Source organism: Embiotoca jacksoni, unplaced genomic scaffold (genome assembly GCF_022577435.1).
Source record: "Embiotoca jacksoni isolate LCO1_2020_lvr unplaced genomic scaffold, fEmbJac1.0.p SCAF_51, whole genome shotgun sequence".
In the NCBI taxonomy this organism is placed as follows: Eukaryota; Metazoa; Chordata; class Actinopteri; family Embiotocidae; genus Embiotoca; species Embiotoca jacksoni.
In genome coordinates, this window is record NW_027185405.1 from 590881 (window position 1) to 618788 (window position 27908).

At 43.9% G+C, this 27908-nt stretch overlaps 2 protein-coding genes and 1 non-coding gene across 7 annotated transcripts; 1 reads left to right on the forward strand and 2 right to left on the reverse strand.

Moving 5' to 3' along the window:
• intu (inturned planar cell polarity protein) lies at nucleotides 1-19809 on the reverse strand. 2 transcript variants are annotated; one of them, XM_069172128.1, is made up of 17 exons: nucleotides 18855-19809; nucleotides 16622-17217; nucleotides 14894-14979; nucleotides 11009-11224; nucleotides 8195-8313; nucleotides 6135-6224; nucleotides 5529-5606; nucleotides 5153-5330; nucleotides 4833-4886; nucleotides 4296-4358; nucleotides 3792-4010; nucleotides 3084-3176; nucleotides 2568-2990; nucleotides 1879-1973; nucleotides 1592-1781; nucleotides 1180-1322; nucleotides 1-525 (listed from the first exon to the last, which is right to left on the reverse strand). In XM_069172128.1, exons 1-17 carry the CDS (start codon nucleotides 18938-18940, stop codon nucleotides 414-416), a joined length of 2841 nt encoding a protein of 946 aa, XP_069028229.1. In that variant the 5' UTR covers nucleotides 18941-19809; the 3' UTR covers nucleotides 1-413. The 2 variants fall into 2 exon arrangements, with proteins under 2 accessions (XP_069028229.1, XP_069028228.1); XM_069172127.1 differs by lacking the exon at nucleotides 18855-19809 and adding an exon at nucleotides 17759-17997.
• Nucleotides 19810-20275: 466 nt separating this feature from the next.
• On the reverse strand, nucleotides 20276-20491 carry LOC138212038 (small nucleolar RNA U3). Its single transcript, XR_011179388.1, has one exon. It is a non-coding gene; the product is annotated as a small nucleolar RNA U3 (small nucleolar RNA).
• Nucleotides 20280-27899, forward strand: trmt10b (tRNA methyltransferase 10B). 4 transcript variants are annotated; one of them, XM_069172197.1, is made up of 9 exons: nucleotides 20280-20414; nucleotides 21634-21794; nucleotides 22392-22506; nucleotides 22596-22729; nucleotides 22804-22935; nucleotides 23316-23394; nucleotides 23766-23833; nucleotides 26071-26194; nucleotides 26281-27899. In XM_069172197.1, exons 2-9 carry the CDS (start codon nucleotides 21681-21683, stop codon nucleotides 26421-26423), a joined length of 909 nt encoding a protein of 302 aa, XP_069028298.1. In that variant the 5' UTR covers nucleotides 20280-20414; nucleotides 21634-21680; the 3' UTR covers nucleotides 26424-27899. The 4 variants fall into 4 exon arrangements, with proteins under 4 accessions (XP_069028298.1, XP_069028296.1, XP_069028299.1 ...); XM_069172195.1 differs by having other exon boundaries at nucleotides 20281-20414; nucleotides 22820-22972; XM_069172198.1 differs by having other exon boundaries at nucleotides 20281-20414; nucleotides 21634-21716; nucleotides 22820-22972.
• Nucleotides 27900-27908: the final 9 nt, after the last annotated feature.

Consider the following 27908-nt stretch of genomic DNA (forward strand, 5'->3'; position numbering starts at 1 on the left):
TTTTTTTATTGTCAAATAATGTTCATTTATGAGGCCTTTTTCATACAAAACTGTACACAGTTTAAATTAAGTAACAAAGAATTATTTAGCGTCACTGCATACAATGTGTGAAAATATCAATACAACCTTATTTTACTGGTCCAGCTTAAACGTTTCAGCAGCTGCTCTCACTGGAGGGTCTTTGTCTGCTTTACGTCATCACGTCTGAGGTATTCAGGGACTGAGTGGCTTTTCATGCTCACACACACATACGTGTATATATATATATATATATATATGCTGAACGACAAATCATCTGGTCCCCCGTTGGGAGTTTCCCGCCCTCAGATGCTTCCGACGAGCGTCACAGTTTCGTAGTGTTTTCCTGAGAATGTGGCCGACGCTTCGTTCTGCCGCCGATCCGATGAGACGCGTCACAGAGCCAAACCGAAGGAGAGCCTGAAGGCCATCTCGACGGGAACCTCCGCCACCGAGTCGTGGAAGCACACGTAGAACTCCTGAGGGACGGGCTCCAGCAGCATCCGCCTGCAAGACCCAAGAGAAGGACGGCGGCACGTGAGAAATGAGGCTGCCGCTCATTTTTTTTTTTTTAAAAAGGAGAAAACAGAAGACCTCCGATGAAAAAGTTCAAAGAAAGCTTTGCACATATTGACAAAAACAACTCCTGTTCTCCCATGATCCTCCTCTTCTCTCCCCGTCCCGGATCCTGCTGCTCTTTGTGTTTATCCTGCAAAGGCTCCCAGTTCTAGACGATTACAGTAACATCAGCTGCTTCGCCGTGGAGAGTTCCCCCCTTCCTCCTCCTCCTCCTCCTCCTCCTCCTCCTCCTCCTGTTCTCAGTGAACACACCGTACAATGCTTCCTATTCATTTCAGTAGATTGAAGAGAAAACTGGTTCTTTCCTTCAATGGGAGCAGGTCCATCTCGGAGAGGACACACAGATAAAGCAGCTCAGAGTTCACCGTGTCCTCTGCTGATATTCATCACTGCAGTTGGATCCTCCTTTTGCTGCTACAGAATCCAATTTAATGACGAGGAGGATTTTACTGGAGACGAAACCCTCTGATCCGACTTTTAACAGCCGTTTTCTCCATTTGTGGAGCTTCTTCAGGTGAACAACTGAACCTCCTGATCTTGATCAATTTGAAACAAATAAAAAGTTTGTGTGCGCCGACGTACCCGATGACCCAGTAGGTCATGGTGGGAGCCGGTTTCCTCTGGTCGGTCCAGTTCTCCGGTTTACACTGAAACAGAACCCCGTGTTCTTTGACCGGACCCAGAGCCCAGCAGCCGCTCTGAGGCCTGTCGGCTGCACGGCGGCCCTGCAGGAGACGAAGATCACGGCAAAAACAATCACTCGGCGGATTAAAGCAGGTACGACACGTTAGAAAGGAAACACGCTTCTGGTGAAATCTTCAGTTTTGTGCTGCAATTTCTGTTTTTGACTTGTCAGCTAAAATTTAAACAAACATCAATAAATCTTTTGTAACATTTGCTAACACACTTCATTGATGCTTTCCTGGTCTGGACTTTATGTTTCTGACTTCAGGTGGCTTTAATCCCTCGCCTGTAGCGAGTAGTCGTGTCTCACCCGGGCCGGCAGACTCTGCTGGAAGGCGGCCCGGATGGAGAGGCAGCAGTGGTGGAAGTTGCGTATGAGCTGCGGGTGGATGGAGCCGCTGAGCTGAGCCACCTCTCTGTGGGTGGGCGCGATGAAGATGCCCTGCACCGTCTCCATCAGGACGTAGTGGAACAAGGTGTTCTCCGCGCCGCACGTCAGCCTGTCACCGGGACAACGGGACAACGGGTCAGATCTACACGTGGGTCTGGTGGGTTTTTTACACCGACCGACGTTGGATTGTTTCCTTCATCGCTCACTTCATGGTGTTGTACATCTCCTCCGTCTCCCTCTCCGTCAGAGTCTTCCTCAGGGTGCCGAGGTAGAACGGGTTCGGGTGCTTCATCTTCGGTACCTGATGTGAAAGACGGAAAAAAAAAAATTTGCATTTGAATATCAAAAGACTGCGTACAAGCTGCTTTTAAGGAGCTTTAGTGGTACAAGTGAGAAAATTCTCACAATACATTTTTCACCATAAAACATGCAACCTAACTATAATTTTCATTTTTGTTTAATTTTCTAGCAACATGCTTTGAGTTTCTTTATGTGCATCCGGTTCATGGAGAACAGATAAACCCCTCAGTTTTTAGTTTTGATCGGGAAACTAATTTAAATCTTTTTTTTCTCAATCAGTGGACAGAAAATTGTTTCATCCTGAAGTTACACGCGTCTGGAAATAAGATGAAGTCCGTTTAAACAACCTCCTGGACACGCAGTGTTGCTAAAGATGCATCAGAATATGCACAGAAACTGACTTTTGATATTTTTTTTATTGATCTATTACTTAAGTGCAGCTTTATTGGAAAATTAATTACAAATTTGCTTCAAAAAAATGTCTGGTGATCGCAGTAGATTTGCACCAGGATCCAAATGGTTCTTCATTGCTGTTCTGTGTTGTCCACCGACGACATGATTTACGAACAGGACCGAACGTTAAGCACATCTGTACCTTGAAGAGGCCTCCGCTGCCTCCGCTCCCGTCGGACCCTCCGGACGCCAGCGAGTCCCGCCGGCCCCCCAGCTTCCTCGCCGAGTCCGGGGTCGAGTGCGGACTGAAGCCCGGCGCCACCGATGAACCGGACCCCTCCGTCTGCCCCTCGCTCCCGCTGTCCGACAGGCTCCTCTGTGGGCTGGACCTCCGCGACTTCTCCCCGAACAGGCTGCGGCCCCTCGACCCCGACGAGGAGCCCTTGACGGCGCCGGCGAGCTTGCTGAAGACGGGGGAGGAGGAGGCCAGGCTGTCGAGGCGGTCGCGGGCCGTGCCGGCTGGGAGGAACCAGTCGGCGCAGGACAGGCAGGGAGCCGGCGGGGCGTTCAGACGCTCCTCGATACCGGCCTCCAACACCTCCAGCTGCAGCAGGGTGGCTTTCACCTGGAGCCAGAGGAACCGCAGAGGGTTAGATCATGTTGTGGTGATCGACAGTTGTGGTTGTCATGGCTGCAGAGGGATCTCAACACAGCCCACCTGGTCCACGTACACACAGTCGGGTCCCGGAGAGCCCGACGCCGGCGAAGCACAGCCGCCGGCCTCCAGCAGCACACACTGCATGAAGTGTCTCTGGGGTGGAGAGAGCAGACGACGTGCACATGGATGACAACAAGGTTAATGTACAGGCTGAAGAATAAACGGATTAAGAGTTTGGTGGTGAAAGGTCAAAGTTCAAGGTCACTGTGACCTCAGTTCCCCCTCGTCCGTCCATCCGTCCCGTTCTCGAGAACGGCTCCAGCGAATTTTTTTTTTCAATTCACAACATTCACTTGGTGCTAACGTTGAACTGGTGAGATTTTCATCATCAAGGTCAAAGGTCACCATCGCCTCATACTTACCCGTGGTCATTGACCGCGATATTTCAGGAACGCCTGGAGGGGAATTTCTTGAGATGTTTTCACAAATGTTCCCTTTTGACCTTTGACCTCCTAAATCTGAACAGCTGAGCCAAAGTTCAGAGTCACCATGGACACTGAAAAGACGTCTTTTTTTTTTTTCAACGTTCAACGTTGACCTCTGGTGTCTCTAATCAATTTAGTTATTTGGATAATTTGAACAAAATCGAACACCATGAACTTTTTTTAAAGCGCCTACACAAACCAAATAAGAGGATACAAATCTTGAATAACTTTCTACTGCTAAAGAGAAATATCAACGAACACGCTCTGGATTTTTGCTCCTTACCAGCCCCACTATGAGCAGGAAGTGCCGTGCTTGCGGCTGGTTGAAGCCCGGCGCCCCGCCGCCGCCTCCGTTGGCTCTCTGCTGGGGAAACACCTCCCTCCAGATGACCAGCTGACCCACTCGCTGCTCCGAGGCCAGCGGCAGCAGGCAGTAGTGCTGGCAGTACAGACACACGTCCAGCAGGTCCTCCTTCGGCAGGTGGTTGGCGATCAGGTAGGACTGGGAGCGGACGATTCAGTGTGAGCAGCTTGAAACGATGCAACACAGTCCCCCCCCCCCTTCCCACCACCCTCTCGTTAATAATTCAACAGAGTAATTAGGTCGATGATGTGTTGTGCTGTCATCTGGTCTGAAAGGTCATCTTCTGCATACAGTCACTTGTTGACATTTGGACCGTCGCACTATTGATGCGACGAGGCCGCTCGCGCCGCACACACTGCGGCGGGCGCGAGCGGCCTCGTCGCATCAATAGTTTTGTGTTTGGTTTTGGACTCGGACGCCCACCTTGTAGAACAAACAGGAGCCGAGGATGACGTACAGACGCCTCAGGCCGAAGAAGTCCTCAGACTGTAACACATAAGAAATGAAGACGCTTAAAAATATAAGAAAGTAAACAAAGACGCAGGCAGCAGATGGGAAGGGGAACTTAACAGTGAACTTAGGGGATTTCATTCAATTTGATACTTTTTCTATTAAAATAAAAATCAATACAATTGCAGTTCAATGATAAATCAGTCAAGTCCCCCTTTTTGTAACGTTGTTCTGCAGGATAATAATTTTAAAACTCTACTTCACTTGTTGATGTTTGCCAGCATCAATAATCCGTCTTTAATCAGTTGTGCAAAGGACAAACTGGATCCTATTAGCTTCTCATTAAAAATACACACCTCTAAAAATAGGCTAACGTTCACATCAAGGACCCCTGAGGCGACTCTGTGGCCCCTTTAAACACCGACCATAACAGCACGATGAGTGTTAAGACAGATCAGAGTGTAAAGTTGGAAAATCTACTGTTTGTTTTTGCTAAATCATGTTTCTCACCATTTCTCCAAAATCAGAAGACTCGAAATCAGAGAGAACAGTATCCACCTCCATCTGTGGACGAAAGAACGCAGAAAAATAAACTTAATCGCACCGAAGCTGCCGCATGTTTCGGTTTCTATGTAATTTTTTTTATTGTGCTGTAATGCTCTTTGCTCCTGAAAATGATCCATTATCACCATTAAAGTTTCTTCTGTTTTCAGTCCAGCAGGTGTCTGTGAATGATCTTCACATTTTAACAATGAACACAAGAGGGCACCTGAGCTGCAGTAATGAAAGAAAACTTGTACCGGTCTGCATTCACAGACACAGAAACGCACCTTGATTTCTGGAGGCAGCGTGAGCCACCGGACCGCCGGCAGTCCGTCCAGGAAGAGCGTCCCCGAGACGTCGGGCGCCGGCGAACCTTCCCTCAGACGAGCAGGCTGGATGAGCTGCTGGAAGAACAGGCAGAAGAAATGGTCCAACCTGGCAGAGTTTTCCACCTTAGAGAACGCTCTGCGGACAGAAAGAGGGCACGATGACAGAAGGGTCATGAAGTGGTGAAATAAAAGAACCACGGGAGAGTGATTACATATCAGGACAAGAGAAACAGAAGGGAGAGTTATCTAAGAGCAGGAAACGACAGAGATCATTGCTTTTATTTCAGCGTAGTTGGCATTGTGTATAGGTAAAGAAAGAGGACGTTTGACCGACCTGTCCAAGGAGCCGTACATCACTTTCAGTGTCCGCACCACGTCTCCCACCACCGTCTGCAGATAGAGCAGAGGAACCCTGCAGGGACACGTCAAACAAACATCCTAATCAATCTGCTGCTTATCGAGTATTAAGGCTAACGGACATCAAACATTTGATGTGTTCGTGCTTTTTTCTTCTTAAATCCATCATCCATTTTCTATCGAGACGATTGAGCTGACCTGGCAGCTCAAAATTAAAAGATGGGTGGTATGACTCATCTCAAGAACTCATTTTACAACCACATGCTCCTTAAAGAGGCAACAAAGGACAAAGAGAAGCACATGGTAAAGTTAAACTGAGGAACCCTCCTTTCCAATTGTTTTTACAGATCATGCTCTGAAATATTTCCTCTTCTATAAAAAACACTTCATTTCTGGAGCTCTGAAGATTTATCACCACGCCGGTGTCACAAGCTCTGATTTTCAAAAATGATGTCCTGATAATCTGCAGTCTGATTTTTTTTTTTTAATACCTGCCACATTGGAATCAGCTCTTCTTATGTAATATATGTGTATTTGATTCTTGAGATGTGTAGCATGTGTGTTTGATGCTGCCTCCTCCCACCTCTCGGCAGGAAGACCGATGACCAGCAGGTTGCTGCTTTCCTTCCAGTAGCCAACGTGTACCAGATGTTTCCCGAGCAGGAGAGACGAGCTGAACGGGAACGAAACAATGGAAGAAGGTATCGGAGAGGTCAGTTTGTGAATGCGAAGGTTGAAGGACAAACTGCACAGAAAAAGAGGAAATAACTTCATTTCTACACATCCTATAGTGTTCCCAAATGCCAAAAATGTATTCCAGCTCTTTTTCTTTTAAAAGTGTGAACTATGTTCATAATCAAAAGTCAAGTATTTGGAGTATTACTTTTTTTGTTGCATATTTTGTACGACATGCTATAAGTATGACTTTCGTTCATTTTTATGTAAGCCAGCTCATTGGTGCAGTTGTCAGCGTTGTCGTCTCGCAGTCTAAAGGTCCCAGGTTCGACTTTCAAAGTGGAATTTGAATGTTCCTGCATAAATAATAACCTAAAAGTAAAGTATGTCATCCTTAATATGGACGACTAAGTTATGCGGAGGCGGTGGTTACCAATGTAGCCTCATAGTACCAAGGTTCTGGGTTTAATCCCCAGTGAGGGTGTGTTGTGCAAAAAAGTCATACTATAGTATGTCGTCCAAAATATGAAAAAAAAGTCATACTATAGTATGTCGTCCAAAATATGAAAAAAAAGTCATACTATAGCATGTCATCTAAAATATGAAAAAAATGTCAAACTGTAGCATGTCGTCCAAAATATGAAAAAAAGTCATACTATAGTATGCCCTACAAAATCCATAAAAAACAGTAGTGTAGGTGTGGTAAGATGGTGCAGTGGTTAGCACTGTTGCCTCACAGTCAAAAGGTTCTGGGTTTGATACCGAGGCAGACTGCTTTTGTGTGTTGTGTAAAAATAAGTCATACTATATGTCCCACAAAATGCAAAAAAACCATTAGTGTCTGTGTGGTGAGATGGTGCAGTGGTTAGCAGTGTTGCCTCACAGCCAAAAGGTTCCTGGTTCGATACCAGGTGAGGGAGATTTTGTGTGTTTTACAAAACATCTTATTGCCTGCTCGTCCTACTAATATGACATTTAAACTTCTTATTGAAGACAGATCAACGGTGCACTGGTTAGCATCGTTGACTCCCACTCAGAAGGTTCCAGGTTCAATACTGGCCCTGGAAGGATGACAGTAACATCTCAGATGAAAAGCCCTCTCAACGGCAAGAATCGAACCTGGGACCTTCTGACTGGGAGGCAACAACACTAACCACTGCACCGCAGTGTTATTTTCAATGATGTGTTTATAAATCATATAAGTCAGACAACCAAGCCCTAAAGTCATCACATTGATACAGTTGTAAGCCAGCGTTGTGGTCTCACTATCTGGAGGTTCTGGGTTCGATGGGGCTCTGGAACTTTGTTTGTGGTGGATTGCATGTTCTTGCTTATAGTGTGACTCTTTGTCACAATTACATGTATGATTACATTGCATGACATTGATTTTAGATTATAGACTACATGCATAACTTAGTCATCCATATTAAGGACGACATATTTTACTTTTAAGGTTATTATTTACGCAGGAACATGCAAATTCCACATCGAAAGTCCCAGGCTGGAATCGAACCTGGGACCTTCAGACTGCGAGACGACAACGCTGACAACTGCACCAACGAGCTGGCTTACATAAAAATGAACGAAAGTCATACTTATAGCATGTCGTACAAAATATGAAAAAAAAAAGTCATACTATAGCATAATCGTCCAAAATATGAAAAAAAGTCCAGAAATAAGCCTTAAATTCCAGTTGTTGTTCTATTGTTATTTCATTTGCAAAAGCAGTTTGTTACATTACTGTTCACCACCAAAAGTAGGGAAATTACAGTAATGCGTTACTCCAAACACTGAAAATGTCCGCAATCCAAATACACCACTTTTGTTTGATATTTAGAAGGTCCTGTCGAATATTGATGGTTAAATACATATAGTCTATTTTGAAGTTTATTTTACAGTTAGATATTGGTGATTAAGAAAAAATATAATCTTTTCCCATCATCTTTTTTTTTCAAGCCGTTTTCCTACCTGACGATCTGCCCCCCTGTGACGTTCTCCAGCATGTCGCACAGAGTGAGAAAGATCCCCCTCACTCCTTTCAGCTGGCTGGATGCTTCAGACACCGGGTACTGGTACAATATTTCCTCCTGTACACAGCGTAGTTCAGAATTTCTGGCTTAAGCGTTGCTCTGTGTCACGAAAATTACACATGCAGCACAGAGGAAAAATCTCTGGTCTGCCTATCAACAGAAAAATGTTGCATAAAAATGTGAAATATCTGTTCTTGGATGTAACAGTCACCAAAATTTATGTCTCCTAAATTATGGACAGAAAAGGAGAATGAATGGATGAGCCGGATGGATGTTTGTTCTGCCAACTGAACTTTCTGTGCAATCGATCCTTCACTGGAACAAACAAAAAAATGTCACTTGGAAGATGAATGTCACTAAAATATTTCACATGTCTGACTTTCCAGTGAGCAGCGAAAGCACATTCAGGAAATACAGGAATTCAACCATCATCTGCGCGGAGGGAAATGCTTACGCACTGTTCATTTTTAACTCATTTCACCAAACTCTATGGTGATTATGTTGGTAATTATCCAATGAGGTAGTCCCAACTCTTATTTCTGAAATTGGGGAATCTAAAGGATTAAATGTTGCAGAGAAAGCAGAAAAAAACTGCACAAGAGAAAAAAAGGAGTGACCCAGTGTGTTGTTTGTGATATTAGTATTCCTCCAAGCGTGCTGGTAACTTTGAAGGGTTCGGAGTTGAGCCTCTGAGAGGATCGGAGGCCGGAGAGGAGGGTGAGGGGATAAAAACCTTGAATGCACGGTCCTCTTGAAGCCTTGGCAACCAGAACAAAGACACAAACGACTGCCTATGGAACATATTCACCTCGGGGCCAAAACCGAGCTCAGAGAGGCTGCTGAAGTTCTTTTTGCTGAAGAACCACCAACACAGTAAGACCCTTCAGCTATGTCTCCTCTGTAAATACAGGAGTAAAAAAAAGGGGGGGAAAAAAAGAAGCTCCCGTCACAAAATCATCACACGGCTAAAAACAAAAAAAAACACCACCGCGAAACCTCCAACTTCTGCTAACCTGCAATCGAAGGACTAAAAAAATCAAAGTCCGAGTTTAGCGGGTTCTCGCACAGATATGTCATTTAGAAAATTAACCGCTGGCTGATGTGGCTCCAGTCAACCTCTATCTGTCTATCTCCAGTTAGGTCAGGAAATAAAAAATAAAAAATCTGGCATGGAGATACACAATAAGGAAACTGCAGAGCAGTGAAGAGCAACCATAAAGAAAAACACCAACCTGCCAAAAAAGCCGTCCGCAGGGAACGTGTGATTACAGTGGTGGAGGTGTCAGTCAGCAAATGAGCGCAGCAAGGAGAAAAAAGACTTTTGGGAATAACACTTCACTACAAGTGAGCTGTGTGCTGCCTTGTGGGATACATAACAGTGCACGTGGATCCAATTAAAAAAGGAAATGTAATTGTAGAGAATAAAGCTCACAGCATTAAAATGACAGATCGTCATTTGATGGGAACGCTTTCGACTTCCCTCCTCTTTCTCTCCGTTTTTTGTTCGTAGCCCCCGGCGGGTGTTTGGAAGCCGTCCAGAGCAGCAGTTTTCTGACTCGCATCAGAGAAACCTTTCCACCCTCCTGGACCCGGAGATTTCTGACACAACTAAGGTCATTCTTAACACCTCAATCATCAGGATGCACGGTGTCAGAATATAGGCGATCAAATCCGTCTGTTCAGTGTAGTTCAGCGTGTTAAATGGAGTTTGATGGGGTTCCTCGGAGTCACGGCTGCCTTTAACCACAAAGTGACGATCAGGTTTCCTCGAGACCAATTCCTTTTCCAAAAGGATGGAAAAGCGTGTGCTCATCCAGGGTTTGAATATCAACCTTTATGCTCCCCTCATGCTGCTTTTTTTTTATTTTTTTTTTTAAATTGATGGTAACTCTATCAGCAATATTTTAAGTTTTGTCAACTCTCAGCGTCCACTCCATGCCTGACTGTCACACTGCTCTTTAATTAACAGCCTGTTTCCACTGGAGTACCTCCAGGACCGTCTTCTGGAACTCAGGAACTTTACTTTTATTTTAATTGGAAGACCCAGAATCTAAATGGAGCTGTCAGGCCACAGCTCCTGCCTTTAGTCACAGTACTTTTCCACGGCCCCGGGGTAATTGTGGAGGAGTTTGCAGCCTTGAACCTCACTGATTGGTCAAATAGACTCTCCTCTTTTAAGGCAAACTTGGTGTTTTCTTTCACAACTCTTAGTTCCAAGTTCAAAATGAACTGGATTGGCGACGCGGCTTCGGTTTTATTCACCACTTTTGTGAAGGAGGTCATCCAGGGAGAGCTCGAGACGGTAATGTATGATGAAAAGTTGTATGACTTAAACCGACATAAAAATATACAAAAAATACAAAAATGTTGTTGATTCACATCACATCAACTCGACGACAACATATCGGTTCTCCAAAAGTGAACCAATCAGAGCTCCAAGCAGTAAATGACAAAGAACAGCACAATGCCTTCGGCCTCCTGAGTATTATATTCTGGTGGTATTGCACAAAGAAATCATGGAGCCACCAACATCGTGGTCTGTGCTGTTGTTAAACTGGAGCCCTTTCAGCTCATGTGATGGTTCCTTGGACCTGATTACTTCAGACATTTTCCGAGCAGGCATAAGATGATATCTGAATTAAAACCTTGAACTTCTGGCTTTTTTCCTCAATAAATATCTTCGTTACTTCCTGGTGAAACCTGAAATGCTGTGAAGAGCTTTCAGTGTAAAATACATGTTATTCAAACTGACCTCCTCCAGCGGCGATGCCGAGTCCAGTTTAAGTGACAGGTACATGACAATATGTGGGATGTGTCCTATGGACATCTGCAGTTCGGCCGTGTCCTCCCCCCACAGCAAGCGCACCAGCTGGCTGACCGGCGGAGAGCCCTTCGTCTTACGGGTCGATGAAGCGTCGGCGGTGCCGCTTCTGTCCACCGGAGCCGCCGTCTCCACGGTCAGCCTCACCTGGAGGACGGTGACGGGAAGAGACACGGAAAATTAGAGGGGAAAGGGTGGAGAGACAGTTTAAAAAAGATAAAATGATCAAGGAACGAAGGAATGAAAGAAAAAAACCAAAGGGATAAGTAGTGAGAAGAAAAAATATATACATAAAGGAAAACAGAAAATGGGAACAAGAAAAAAGAAAACCAGATTTTGTAAGTGTCATTGCATTAGCCAGCCGACCAGTCCCTCGCAGAGGTTTCATTCATTTTTAAAGATTCTGGCTCCACACGAATAAACGTGCCGAGGGATTATTAAAAGTGCTCGTGTCTGTTTTAGGAAAACAGAGGTGTGCGAGCGTGCCACGCTTCCAACAGGCAGAAAAGCTTCAATCATTACACATTCACTGAGGAGAAAACGTGAACAGCAGGAGGGCGACCGTCAGAGAGAAAGTGGCTCCAACATCTCGAGCTAACCGCAGCATAACAAATAGCAGCGGTGTGTGTGTGTGTGTGTGTGTGTGTGTGTGTGACTAAATTAAAACCAGACCACAGCGAGCTGAAGAAACAGTGTCAAGACAACAGACGGCCTATCTTCTCTCATTCAGCCAGCAGTTTTACTTTCCATCCGCGGCCTTTCATTTTACAGTGTCACTCACCGGCAAATCGCAGTGGAAACGAGCCGCATGGAAATTTGACCATCACGCACACGGAAACACACGTGTTCAAGATGCACAGACGGACGAAACACTGCAGCGCCGCGGTGTCTCTGTTAAAACAATTTGGCAGACCTTCGCTTCAAATCTTCAGTCAAAATCCGATAATAGCGACCTCAAAGATCAGGATATTGTGGAGTTTGAGTCTGGATGAAGTTCAATCACAATCACAGGACCGGAGATTTGTATTCATGAAGATCTCTTTTGTTTTCAGTCAATCAAAACTCCACCCCAGATTTATCCAAATGTCATTCCCTTTGAATGTCACGCGCACATTAGAAATACAGTCAAACGACGTCCGATGAAAGGCCGCACGGACTCGGTTTGTGCTGAAGGTGCACAATATGGACCGTGCTGTGATGTCATACCTGTTCACACACCGTGTTGACTCGGAGCTGAACCCTGTCAGCGCTGCAGAGCTACGCTGACGCTAATTCACGCAGATCTGAACGTCCAGATGTGAGAAAGATCAGCTGGTTAATACGACGTGTTTAAGACCCGGTCACTGGACTGGTTATGAGACATGAATGAAATACAAGTTGACCTTCAATCAGTAAGTGACCTCCACTAAATCAACTCAACTTTAATTTCACTGATATTTTCAAAGCAAACATTTGATCCCAATTAAATCACCGCCTACAGATAAAGATGACACGCTCAAACAAATGACGAATAAAAGACAATTATTATTGTCATTTCTATAATTCAAAGAAAAAAGAAAACAGACCAGCACCATTGATTAAATAAGTGCACTCCTACTTTCAGGAGGTTCCTCGGAGAGAGAGACAGCTGGAGAGCCTGTCTTGTTCAAACCTCTGACATCCCACTGTGTGGAGGCATCATGCCAATATGTACAGAGCTCTACAGAAAAAAAATGTCTGGCAAGTGATTTAAAACCATATTTCTTGTCCAAATATGAAAAAAAATTAAAAAAAAAAAATAAAAAAAATCCAATGGTTTCCATTGGCTGTAACCAGGCAACTAAAAGTTCAAATGTTGAGTCCAACGTTTTCAACTCAGGTTCTTTGTGTACTCTGAACCAGGTGCTGCTCAAATATAAAAAATAAAAAAAGTAATCTCACCTGGCATTGTCCAAACAAACGGTACAAAAAAACAAACAAAAAATCATAAAGAACATTGATTGATTAAAAGTTATAAAGCTAATATGAGGAGTGGCAATATTAACTTCTATGCTATGAAACTCTGGAGGATCCAATAAAGAGGAGGAAGTAGTTCTTGGTTGTTTAACTAAGAGAAGCAGGAAGGACGGCGGAGGCTCTGCTCAGATTCACCATCAAACCTTCAGGGTTTTCACCATCACAGCTTCACTGGTCGCACCTCAAACTATGATGTGCTGTTTGACTGAAGCAAAAGATATGCAGAACAAATATGCGGTTTATTGAACACATACGTTTCCCAGAGCAGGCGACCCGAACCGGAGTGGTTTTGTGTCCGCTGCTCCAAGATGTAAAAGACATGATGTGGTCGATGTCTTCCAAAAACAAAAAAAAAGATGAGGTCTGTATTTGTTCTCAATGCTGCGCCATCCGGAGTCTAACAAATATGTTTTTTGGGGGGGGAAAGATTAAATTACCTGCTCCAAAAAATAAAAAATGTTGAAACTGTAATTTCCTAATCCGACGATCATTCCCAGAACTCTCGGAGGCTTCTCAGCGCTAAACCACAGGCCACCCGCCTCTCCAGCAGGCGCCTACATCTGGGCTCCCGGCCATTTTAGACAATTTTTTTTTTTTTAAGGGTATTATTAGAGAAAGAAGCGGGCAGTGGCGAAACACCACGTGACGTCCCCCTTTTAAACTGGTGATTCTGGCTGAATAAGAGAAACACTGAAATAGATTTACTGTCACTGTATCTTTAATTTATTTTTAAGATGCACAAATTATGTAAGACGTGGTTAAAAGGGTAGAAAACGTTTATAAAAAAAAAAAAAGCAGAGCCTAACTGCAGCACTTTCTCTCATCATAAAAAATAAAATAAAGGATGTGGTCAGACTGGAGTGTGCTCTCACTGAGATTCCAGTCCGTTGATGTCAGTCATTTACCGCTCGTTCATGGATGGAGACACACACACACACACACACACACACACACACACACACACACACACACACACACGATCCAGAGACTGTAGTTCATCTGGGGTTAGCGAAGGGCACGGTGGACTGACTTTAATACAAATATTTATCCCTCGGAAACATAATGAGCTCTGTCTACGTTCCATGTGGGAGGGCTGGCACACAGAAAAACCATCGTCAGACACACACACACACACACACACACACACACACACACACAAAACAATCATTCTGTCAGCAATACAAGTCTATTTCCAGTTTTGGAGAGTCATCGTGGTGCCTGAGGGACCTCGTATTTTTCCAAAAAGCCCCCCACCCTCCACCTAAACTCCCCCACCTCCCGCTGCCGTTTCCCCTACGATATAATTTAGTTTCCGACTACATCTTCTAATCAGCTGAGCTTTCAATCCCACAACAGCTTCCTAAAGGCACCGAAAAAATACAAAAAAATAAAAAGAGTCGCACCGCCGTCCTGTTTGTCCGCCATCAACCCTGCACACACTGTCATTTGCAAATTCCTACTTTTTGATGGTCTGTTTTTTTGGTGAAACAAAAAAATAAAAATGCACGACTGTGGCACAGACTACGGGGTTTTGTGCTGCAGATCAAAGGATCATTTCTCAGTAATTGAGGGTTTTCCTAACGTTAAACAGCGCTGGCTTCTGCTTTCTATACACGTTTTAGCAGCTTAGCCGAGCCGATGCATTTCAAAGCAATTTAACGTCTATATTTACTTTCTGTCCGTGTCTGCTGTTTGTGACAAACCGGGAGCTCGAAGGCATAAATGCTACTTTAGAAATGTAGAAAGCTAATCTAATATGAAAAAAAAACTACAAGCTGTTATTACCGAGTCTTAATTTGGCAGCTTCGTGCACACACTGACCTGCGTCGGCCCGGGGATGCAGGACAGGACCCGCTCAATGTTCTCCGAGGTCACGTCCACATCGTCCACTGCTACAAGCACATCGCCTGCATAAACAAAACAAAAAAACACTTTTATCAAGGGTCAAATAGAAAAATAGTAACTATTGGTGTGTGTTTAACCACCTTACTGGGCCACAGAAAGATAGATTGGCCACAGATGTCAGGACGAAGATGTGAACTGGAAAGAGACAGAAAGTGCTACAGACATCTTGAGGTAAAGGAAATAAAAAAGCAGGTTCACCAGAGGTTCACAAGCAGACACGATGCCGTCCACGAGAAAGAGGATGAATACCATTAAAAGTTAAAGCACATGATGACAATGGCTTCTTAAGATTCGCGTCGTGCTTCATTTTTGACTGCAAGCAAATCCACTTCTTTAAGAAAACTGCTGAAATCACACCAATCTTTGCCTCCGTATTATTATATTTACAAGCATATAAGGTGTTGAGCTTTTGACCTTGCGTACTTTAGCCGTCCAGCTCCAATAAAGGGCAGCTTCACCTGCTCCTGTGCACGCAGGCCATCTGAGTCACAGAGCTATTTCAGGTATTCAACCGGTCTAATTGTTTAAGCATGGAGCATAAAAGCTTCTCTAAACAGTAACTGATGTGGGCAGTCGTTTGCGGTGAAGCACGACTGGCATTCCTCCGTTTGCCAGTGAAAGCTGCCCAACGATTAGCCCGAAGAAAAAAAGAAAAACAGAAAAAGAAATCACTTCAGAGATGCCGAACTTTCGAACAGACGGACTGTCGTTTGTACAGGACCACGGCTGCAATTACAAACTCTCATTCACACTAGAAAAACTCGACTGGAAATAGCAGCAGCCTTCGAGTCGGCCGTGAGAACTCGCCAGTAAACAGCCGACACATTTCTAAACAAGAACTTCGAGAACTGTGATGAACGTATTTACTCAGGTGTTTCTCAGAGCATCTTGGATCAACGTTCAGGTGAATCAGGGCCTCCTCAGGTAAACTTTGGACCTTGGATGAAGACATACAGTACTGTTTCATCTTTTTATGACTCAAATCTGTCAGTGGGCTCCAGTTCTTTCTGCCCAAACAGATCTGGACTACTTCATAGTTGAGACACGTGATGCAGAATAAAAGAAACAATAAATAAACAGCCCCGGTATTAGGTATGACAAACCCAGCTGTTTGTAGTATATTCCTTAAGAAGAAGAATAAAAAAAAAAAACCCTGATGAATCTGATTTTCTGAGCCAATCTTGGTTTGTGTATTGTCTTGACATGATTAGTCCTCTTGATTTCATCAGGTGTTGTATGTGGCACTCATTATTTACACTTTTTTTTTCTTAAGATGCACGATCATCACGGATGCAACAGCTGCATTTTTCCCGTTTCGGGGGGCAAATGGCTCACAACAACAAGAAAAGTAGTTTACTTCTATCTACGTGAACTTTTCCACTGAAACTCAAGCTTCCGAGGAGGAAATACATCCCTCACCTTCTGGGATATGTATGCATGTCAAGGCCCAAACAGGAAGTGTCTCCTCGGGTGGGATATTTCTACTACAGTACATGACCTTATTTGGAACACTCTTCCATTCATTATAGGGGTTTATCTTTACTCATCTTTGCTAAATCTCCAAAGAAAATACTGTTAAGATTGACACAAAAAGTTATGCTGAAATTTTGCAGCATTACACAACAGCTGGTAAACCGGTCTCACCGATGAGGATTTGACCACATTTGATGGCGGGAGTGTTCGGTATTAATCCGTGAACCGTCAGCTGTTCCTCCTGTCGGATCCCTGGGGGGTCTCTGCTCCAGGCCGGGCGGTGCACCACCCCCAGCAGCGCCTCCAGCAGGCCTCCGCTGTCGCACAGAGGGCTGGTCGACCCTCCTAAACGTTTCGGGTTGAGGTAGACGCACACTTCCTTCAGCTGCTGCTGCTGCACGGCCACGCCCTGCCTGGAGCCCGGCTGGTTCTTCAGGATGGACGCCGGCGGCGATGAAGTCGAGCCATCTTTGCCCCCGTCCTTCCCTCCTCTGCGCTGAGACGGCCGGCTCTTCCTCCTCAGCATCCTCGCCAGCCTTTTGAGCGCCGGCTCGCCCTTCGTCCGCGAACTGCACCGCTGCTTCTTGTTTTGCTCGGTGAGGATCTCTGCCTCCTTGTCACTGAAGCGAACGTGATTGGTGGACACACCTTGATTGGCGGCGGCGGCGGCCTGGGCCAGCGCGGCCTCCTCTTCCCCCTCGCTCAGCTCCAGGTAGAAAAGCTCCCCGTTCTTCTGGATGTCGTCCAGCCATTCTGGTTCCAGGTCACTGAAGGGAAAACAAACAAGAGCATCGAAAAGATGGTGTGAAAGGCAGAGCGAGTGAAAGACGGGGAGGAGAAGGTACATTCATAACGATCAACGACGACAAAACTTAAGCTTGGTCCTTTCCTGGTCTTAAAAGCTACACTGGAGTATTATTACATCATTTTTATAGCAGTTTATTTGTCTTTTTTTCTCAGTAAGAAGCACAGTAAATGACATCACATCCACATGATCAGTTACTGTATTTCTGCCCTGAAAGTGAGATGACTCCCAGAGTTTCAGTGTTCAAAATGGTAAAAGTATGTCTTCGAGTTGCATTTAAAAATAAAAATAAACAAAAGGACAAAACAAAGCTCTACGCGCTTGACCAGAAAGGATGGCAGCTACTTCTTCTTTGGTCGCCTTCTTCTTTTAATTTTAGGAACCTGCGGTGGTTCAACGTGGACGGGACATCCATGAATTCAGTGGGACAGCCCACCAGTCTTTCTGAAGGTTTGACCTCCCGGGTTGAAAACACAAGGGAGGGATGGAGACTGGGTTCTTACTCCGAGTCGTCGCAGCGGCTGAAACTCGATGTTGTGGATTCACCGTCGCTGTCGCGCTCCACATCGTCTTCGTCCGTCTGGACGCTGGGGAGAGTTTTTTCGGCACGACGTTGGGTGTCCGCGAGGGCCATCCGGTTATAAATATAAAAAAATAAATAAACCGGTTTTGGTTTTCCCACTCAAGCACGAAACGCGCCGTAACAAAAAGCGACAGTTTCACCGAAACGCGCAGCGGTACCTTCTCGCCATGTTGTGGGCGTGGACGAGCGCGCTCGGTGGTGGTGGTGGTGGGACACGTGACTGATGCGCGCCCACTCTGATTGGTGGACGGTGAGGTTGCCCCTAACAACGCAGACGCTTTCCCGAGCCGTGTCGAAGTTGGTCCGTTTATAAAAAACGGTATTTCTCGTGAGGCCCCGCCCCCCGTGGTCGAGGCTACAACTACTTAAAGTTAAAAATAAATATGCATATTGAAGGTTGATTGTGTTAGGAAGAAGATTTTTTTTTTGGTCCATATATGTCAGTAAAGTGAAACAACTATTGACAAGAGGGCGCGTGCTTTAACACAACACTGGCTCGAGCCAGGTAGGACATTTACATGATGCTCTCATCCCTTTAAATAATGCACAAACAACAACAACAACAACACAGACGTGACCACGCACCTGCTCAAATTATACTGACAAGACACATGAATCCAATGTAACAGGAAAGAAATGTACAATACTTCATTATAACGGCATCAATGCATCAAAATACGACAGATATCGTGATATAAAACGTGCACCGGCAGATATCGTGATATAAAACGTGCACCGGGGAGCTGCAGACATTTCAGGATGCATTATACAGGCACGAAGGTTAAAATGCACATTTGCACTTTTATTCTGTTGCCCGGATCCTGGACCTCCTCTACAGACTTTGCACGAGGTTTATTTAAATCCCCTCCGGTATTCAGGGAAGTTCTGGCAAAGTGCCAAAGTGGGCGAGCGAATTACGGTTTAGTAAAAAAAAAAAAATAAAGTAAATAAGGAAAACAACAACAAAAAAACAGAAATCCGTTCCGTGCACGAATAGTTATCCGGTTTTGACTGACCTGTAAAGGAGGACACTGCGGATAGAGTCGAAGTCCTCCAAGTTCTTAGAGAATGAACCTCCATCTATAGAAACGTTAAACATCATTTGGGTTTCATTTTTTTTTTCCTCTGCTGAAGATCTCACAAAAAAAAAAAAAAAACGAAGAAGCAACTCAAGATCCTTTTTTTTTTTTTTTTTTTTTTTTTTTTTTTTTTTTTTTTTTTACTCCAAAAGGTCTGAAATCTTTAAAAGCAGCTGATCCAAATCTCTCCCGTTCCTCCGCTGAGTCTGGATGAGGTTTCAGACTGCGTGAACGCCACCATGCGGGCTCGAACCGCGTCTCCAGAACCGGGACGGAGCCTCCTCCCCCCCCCTCACCCCCTCCACACGTCAATCACTGTCACGGGGCAGTGAGCGGTTCAATGCCCCGGCTCCTCAAAGGGAGAGGAGGAAGAAAGCCACTGCTGCTTTTTCTTTCTTTTTCTTTTTTTAAAATTAAAACAAAATCCGTTTGAGTGTTTCTCCAGGCCAGCAGAGAGGAATTTGTCGCGGCGGTTGTTTTTTTTTGGCAGGTGGAGAGAAAAAGAAAAACGCCTCCCTTTGGACTCAAAACTCGCCAGACAAACCAACAAAACACGCGGAAATATACCGTTTCTCGTACTGCTGGAAATAATCCCTGCAGAAAATCACCCTCTCTTGTGTTGTGATGGGGAAATGCTCTCGTTATTACTTCCTGCTTAAAAAAACAACAAAAAACAAACACCTCGGTAACAATAGGCATCTAAAAACCTTATAAACAAACGATAGATTAATCAATAAATGGACATAATCGTTATTTGCGGCCCCAGTTATAGTGATGGAAGACGTATTCAGAGAATCTACACAAGTAAAAACATTAACAAATTATAGAGATACTCTAATTATAATGTATTACTATAATAATTCTTAGTTCACATACAAAAATAAAAAAAAACATTGCAAAACTGCCGTGTTAATTATTATAGGAAGTGATTACATGATTCCAGGTAGTTATTTTGTTAAAGAAAAGCTCTTGATTTTTAAATCATCACAATCTGACTGCAAATATAAATAATAATTCATATTGTACAATAAAAAATACGTGAAAGTTGTTGGTGTATATAGTCTGGATACTGTTTTCATCTTTAATAATATATATATTTTTAATTAGATATGGACCAGATATAAAGTCCTCGTGTCTACTTTGAATTGTTTTAACTCGAATATAAAAAGCTCTTCATCTTAAACTGTTCTTAAATCATTCTTTGATATCCGTTTGTTTACGTTTCATCCACGTGCGAAAATTACCCAGTTAAACAATTACCACACGTCATCCTTTACACCAAAGTATCATGACGTCACTCGCGTCGACACACACGTAGGGGTTGACTCTTTAAGTTGATGTTTGACAGATTCCGCGCGACCACTCTGATCATGCTCCGCCCCTCATCGCCCCGGAGGAGACAGTGAACGGTCATCAAAGGCGGAGAGCGTTTGAAGTGAATCACGTCTCTCCGCCCGCTTCGCGCTCGAGGAGGAGCATCACCAACTCATCATCGTGGTGAGCGAGACCATACGAGTTAGAAACACATTTCTCAAGTCGGTAACTATAGAAACGATCCCTGAAAGTATAGTCTTGACGTGGTGACGCTTCTCCCCACCTACTTGGACGACGACCCTGATGTTCTCTGTCGCGGTGCCCGACAAGCGCGTTGTCGCGTCGGTTAAAAATAACAACGTTTTGAGACACAGAAAAAGTGACGCATAACACAGCCACGTGGTGGCAGCTTTAAAAAGAAAAATAAGCCTCTATTGTATGTAAAAACTATCTAAAATCGGGCTTTATTTTGAATACCCACAATGCTATGCGACGGAATTGTTCACTCCCTCTGCGTCTCTCATTGGTTGCTCGGTGCTGCATGGCAACGTGTTAGCCTCAGATGCTAACAACAACAGCGGTGTAATCAGTCTATTTAGAGTGGAGTTCTTGAACAATCCTCACCACGCAGGCTTTGGCTTACTGGTGGTGTGACGCGTTGTAAAATAACTTGAGATAAAACTAATGCCACCGAAGAAAACACGCGTAATTATTCGCTTTATGTTAAGAAGAGCGAGATAGTTGCAGCCCCCAATGTGCGCCAGTTTTGTAGCTTCCGACTCGAAACGGGATTATACGAATGTTCCTACCTTAACGTGTGGGAAGTATTTTTTACTTAATTCAGCAAATGTTATTATTATTATTATTATTATTATTATTATTATTATTATTTTAGTAAGTTGGCGTCACTCATGAATGAGATGATCCACGTCCTCGTTCACTGCTTCACTTATACCGCCCTCTTCTGGCTCGTTGGTGGAACTGCAGCTATTACTCTGCTTGTGATCCAAGTTAGTTTTTAACATTACTAAAACGGTGCAAAAGAAAAAATACCCAAGAAGCTATTTTTGGCCGCCTGAACCAAACAACAACTCTGTTCATAAATTAATGTAAATCAATTCATCTTATTTCTACCGCCCTTTCCACTTTGTTTACTGTGACGTCATTCGCACGCGCCGCTCATACAATTCGGGAAGCGAAATCCCCTTTAAGCTCAGGCACGTTGTTTTCTTCTGCCTGCACTTAAACAAGTTGTTTTTAATGTCTCATTTAGTGGGTTTCGCCATTACTTGACTACCGACCGGGTCGTTAGAGTCGGATTTCGGTGCTGAACCCACAAACGTAGACGTGTTGGGAAGTCACAGGAGGAAATAACGTGTTGTTGTTGTTGTTTTCTTCCCAGGTGATGTATCCGGAGTCCGTGGACAGAAAGAGGAGCATCAGACTGAGATGGAAGATGAAGGGCAGCTGAACGGCGTCTCGGAGGTGATGGATCTGCTCCACATTAACGTGGAGACCGATGATGGTGACGTCAGAGCGGGCAGAGACGACGAGTCGTACTCGGTCGGTTTATTTATGACGCTTTCAGCGCGACGCAGTAAAACGAGGCCTCGACGCACATGTTTGTGTTTATCTCTAGAGTATTGAGTCGGTCGACATCGTGATTGTCTCTGACTTTCTCAACAAATGCGCTGTTGTTGTTGTTGTTGTTTAAGTTTTTATTCTATTTATTTAGTTTATGCTGGTCAGGTTTGATGAGCAGCCAGAAAACAGTCTTTATAATAATATGACAATCTGAAGGTCGAAGCAGGTTCATTTGAGAAATTTGAATCACAATGAAAACATGGTTATTTTTTTGTATTGTTTCGTTACTTTCTGTGATTTCAGACATTTTTTTGACCAGTTGCGCTGAATAAAAAAACCGTTTTAAATCCTGTCAAACATGATTAACACAAATCTACCATCAACAAGCTGGAAGTCTAAACAAGACACTTCACAACAGAATGAGTTTTATTCCACTAAAGATTCATAATGAATTCATTTTCTCTTCATGTATCTCACTTCTTTTTTTGTAATTAACGCTGCGGCCTGAACAGCTGCAGACCTTTTGAGGGTTTTCTGCTGCTGCTCGTAGTAATTTGATGTGTTTTCCTGCCACAGAGGAACGTGCTGAGGAAGCAGCAACACTGGGAGAAGCGTCTGGCTGCGAAGAAGAGCAAGAGGAAGGAAGAGAAGCAGCGGAGGAAGGAAGAGAAGCAGCGGAGGAAGCTCCACCGTGAGTCCGGTTACCGAGAACCAACGCATTTTGGTTGCTTCAGGTAAACAATCTTTTTCTTTCTTTTTTGTGTGATGGTTTTCATGCAGGTGGCAGCACAGACCGGCCTCAGTTCACCAAACGGGTCCTGAAGGCGATCACCAGAGAGCGTCTGGCGGAGGCTCGGTCCATCGGGAACAAACTGTGCGTCGACCTCAGCATGACGGACCGCATGTCTGACAAGGTCGGTGGCGCACGAACGGATCCTCAAAACTACAGACGCGTTGTTTTAAACTGCTTCTTATAGCGTTCATTCAGCCGGCGTGTGTTGCAGGAGATCAGCCGACTGGCCGCTCAGCTGAGGCGGCTGTACGGGTCCAACAAGAAGGCGACGCGCCCATTTCACCTGTTCCTCACGGACCTGACGGAGGACGGCCGTCTCCACAGAGAGTGCGTACGAATGAACGACGGCTTCCTCAACTACACGGTGATTGTTGTCGAAGTCGAAGTCACCGTTGTTGTCAAATTCACAGACACACAAGAGAGAGATGGAAATATTGTTTCAGTAAAAACAGACAACAACCTACAGAAGAGTTCAAGCAGAAAATCTCTCAGGAGGTTTTTACTCAAAAGTTTTGACGTTAAACCCGCAGACGAGTATTTTAAGTGTTTTATCCTCCAAAATAAAACAGCCACAGACAATTTAATTTAATTTTGACACTCACTGATTAATGGACAGCTAGAAGTTTATTACTGCTTGTCTCACGTCCACATTTTCACAAACACGCTGATTCCCTTTTCTTTTTTCTTTCCCTGTCGGCTTCTTCCAGATGGAAATAACAGAGGAAAGCTGTCTGGACCTTTTCCCTCCAGAAACTGTCGTCTACCTCACTCCAGATGCTGAAGAAGGTTTAAAGGATTCAATTTAAGTGCATGTTTGAATCACTGGTCTCTGTGCACAGTAGCTGAGCTCTTCTGTCGGGGTGAATTCCTCAGATATGTTTGGATGTTTGTTGTTTAAAAAAAAAAAAAAAAAAAAAAAAAAAAAAATATAAAAGGCACCTTTTGGCCAGCAGAGGGCGCCATTTGACCACTTCATCACCACTATTACTTGTAGAGCAGCTCCTACCTGTATAACAGTTCACAAAGTAACGTATTTTAAAATGCCTCACTTACACTAAAAACAAAGATAAAGTAAGATTTATGAGAGCCTACAAAAAAAAAATATACGTATTTTTCATTCGTCTGATGATAATCGAGTCCATTTTTTTCCCCCCCAGCTTTGGAGACGGTAGACGCCGACAAAGTGTACGTCCTCGGCGGTCTCGTGGACGAGAGCATCCAGAAGGTACTTAAACAGATGATAGCTGGACGACACGGACACGTCGGGTCCGTTTGAGGTTCTGGGAACATTTTTCAGTTGTGATCGACGCGCCGCCGAATTGTTTTGGTGGTCGTGCTTTTAAAAAAATCGGAACATTTCAATCCTAATCCAAGTTATATTGAAGAACTTTTAATTCCATCAAAAAACCGTGAGCGTGGAGAAGCGCTGCTCTGATGTGAGAGTGGTGACGACCACACCCACCTCTGGTGCTCTTCAGTTTGGGGATCGAACTGTTTGAGTTGAAAACGGCCGAGATTGATTAAAGTCTGATTTAATTAATCACCTTCTTGAGTGCCTCAGATTTCTAAAATGTTTCAACTCCAACTTTGAATTCAAGCTGGACAATAATCAGCGTTACATACTGTTGTGACATTCAGACTGCCGACTTTACTTTTTTTTTTTTTTTTTTTTGACTTTCTGTTGCAGAAAGTTAAATGAAACTCAGTTGTTCTCATTTTTTGCGACGACATCGATCCAAACAGTACAAACTATTGATGCGTGCCGGGAAATATTCATAAAATACAGTGCATCTGGAAAGTATTCACAGCGCTTCACTTTTTACACATTTTGTTATATTACAGCCTTATTCCAAAATGGATTAAATTCATTTTTTCCCTCAAAATTCTACACACAATACCCCATAATGACAACATGAAATACATTTTTTTGAAATTTTTGCAAATCTATTAAAAATCAAAAACAAAACAAAAAATCGCATGTACATAAGTATTCACAGCCTTTACCATGACACTCAAAATTGAGCTCAGGTGCATCCTGTTTCCACTGATCATCCTTGAGATGTTTCTAAAACTTGATTGGAGTCCACCTGGTAAATTCAGTTGATTGGACATGATTTGGGAAGACACACACCGTCTATATAAGGTCCCACAGTTGACATGTCAGAGCACAAACCAAGCCATGAAGTCCAAGGAATTGTCTGTAGACATCCGAGACAGGATTGTATCGAGGCACAGATCTGGGGAAGGGTACAGAAAAATGTCTGCAGCATTGAAGGTCCCAATGAGCACAGTGGCCTCCATCATCCGTAAATGGAAGAAGTTTGGAACCACCAGGACTCTTCCTAGAGTTGTCCGCCCGACCAAACTGAGCGATCGGGGGAGAAGGGCCTTAGTCAGGGAGGTGACCAAGAACCCGATGGTCACTCTGACAGAGCTCCAACGTTGCTCTGTGAAGAGAGGAGAACCTTCCAGAAGGACAACCATCTCTGCAGCACTCCACCAAGCAGGCCTGTATGGTAGAGTGGCCAGACGGAAGACACTCCTCAGTAAAAGGCACATGACAGCCCACCTGGAGTTTACCAAAAGGCACCTGAAGGACTGTCAGACCATGAGAAACTAAATTCTCTGGTCTGATGAAACAAAGATTGAACTCTTTGGCCTGAATGCCAAGCGTCATGTTTGGAGGAAACCAGGCACCGCTCATCACCTGGCCAACACCATCTCTACGGTGAAGCATGGTGGTGGCAGCATCATGCTGTGGGGATGTTTTTCAGCGGCAGGAACTGGGAGACTAGTCAGGATGGAGGGGAAGATGAATGCAGTGATGTACAGAGACATCCTTGATGAAAACCTTCTCCAGAGCGCTCTGGACCTCAGACTGGGGCGAAGTTTCATCTTTCAACAGGACAGCGACCCGAAGCACACAGCCAAGATAACAAAGGAGTGGCTTCGGGACAACTCTGTGAATGTCTTTGAGAGGCCCAGGCAGAGCCCAGACTTGAACCTGATTGAACATCTCTGGAGAGATCTGAAAATGGCTGAGCACCGACGCTCCCCATTCAACCTGATGGAGCTTGAGAGGTCCTGCAAAGAAGAACGGGAGAAACTGCCCAAGAATAGGTGCCAAGCATCATACTCAAAAAGACTTGAGGCTGTAATTTCTGCCAAAGGTGCTTCAACAAAGTATTGAGCAAAGGCTGTGAATACTTATGTACGTGTTATATTTTCATTCTTTATTTTTAATAGATTTGCAAAAATTTTAAACTATTTTCACTTTGTCATTATGGGATATTGCGTGTAGAATTTTGAGGAAAAAAATGAATTTAATCCATTTTGGAATAAAGCTGTAACATAACAAAATGTGTAAAAAGTGAAGTGCTGTGAATACTTTCCGGATGCATTGTAAATGCAAACTGTACCGGCGGTCGTGTTGATGTTTTCTTTTTCTCTCTTCCCCTGCAGAAGTTGAGCTTGTCGAGAGCCAGAGAGCTGAGCGTCCGCACGGCGAGACTCCCCGTGGACGAGTACATGGTGAAGCGAAACAACGTAAAAAATTTCCACTCCAAGATTCTGGCAGTCAACCAAGGCAAGCAGCACATTTGTCATCTGGCGGTCAGATTCGAAGATGTGTCTAATCTCTGTTGGTTTCACGCAGCGTCTCTCCGTCCGCAGTGTTCGACATCTTGGTGACTTTCTGCGACACCGGCAGCTGGACAGAAGCCTTGCGGACGTGGTTCCCTCCGGGGAAGGGTTACGTCGTCGCACCGGGTGATTTACCAGTGCTTCCTGCGACACGGACTCGGCGAGAGGTTTAAAGTTCTCCTTTAAATGCCACTGTTTGTAAAGAAGCTCCTCCTGAGGGGACGTTGGGAGACTCTGATTTAACAGAAACACTTGTTGTTTAAGTCTGATCTTTAATATTTATAGTTTTTACACTGAAACCAAAACGCTGGATTTCTTATAAAATCTCTTCTCTTCAGGAAAATGATACAAACCACACTGAAGAACATTTGTTTACAATCTCCCGGTGGTCTTGTTTTGGCAAGGTCCATGCAGTTTGTTGGGAAGACACTTTGTCTTTTGTTCTGCGTCTCCCCTCCCACATCTGGTTTGTGATTTTATCAGTTTGTCCACAACATTATAAACACACTCTACTTCTGCAGAACTATAACTCCTCGCTCGTGAGATAAGCAGTAACAAGGTTATTGTGCAATTTCAGAAATATTTTGGAAGAGAACTGCATCTCACTGTCCAAATCCTTTGAAAAAAATCTCTTCTCAGCCTCGTCAGACAGAACGTTTAAAGTTCTCCCAGATTAGCGTGGGAAAAGTCAACACTTTTGGTGCTCTAACAGCCCCGACTGACCGTGTTCATAGTTTATAGTCACTGAAATCCAGGCTGTATTAGTGGCAGTTTTATGTTATGTATTCACAATGGATGGATTTTCTACTGTTTCTGTTGTGTTTTATGTTTTTTATGTACATTTGAACATTCATTAAATCATTTATAAAAGTCCTAACGGGTGTTTTAAATTATAAAGCATGTGAAATTTGAAATAATAATATTTGCACTGCGGTCCAAGTAATAAACAAACCGGGAGAGTAGTTTAGCTCTTGAAATAGTTCAGTGCTGTTATTTTGACACACCCCATTTGCATCAAACTGATTGCTGAAAATCTCAGTATTTGTGTAGCTGTGTAGAAATCTCCAGCGGTTCAGATATTAAGATTTCCAGAGCAACAGGGCACCGGGTGAAATGCTAAATATTTGGTCAAGCTTGTGAAATGGTTGTGATGATGGCTGTGGCTGAAAGTTTGTTTATTGAAAATAATGTGACCGATAACCTTTGATGGTGGGCTTTGGCATGTGCTACATGTTTTGTTAATGATGTCAGTGTCCGTCCATGGAGGGAAATTTAATTCTACTAAAATGTATATCAAATATCAGGATATCAATGTTTTACGGACATTTCTGTTGACGTTGGTCAAACTTTTTCAATTCCGACATTTGTGGTTTCGGAGTTAAACATCAAAATCAAAATATTTTTGGTTTTATATTGACTTTATTGTTTTTGCTGTGATTGTTGCTGACTGTATTTTGTTGTTATTTGTTTCCTTTATTTTTATGTAGCAATATTATTTCTGCATGTAAAGTTTGTATTTTATTTAACTGTAAACTTTTAACATTATCATCTGGAGGCTTCGAATAAGCCCAGTGTTGTTTTTTTTGCTGCTCCCTGCACTGCACAGAATTTTTGGATTTTGTTAAATAAATCAAATCAAAAATCAAATCAACATGTAA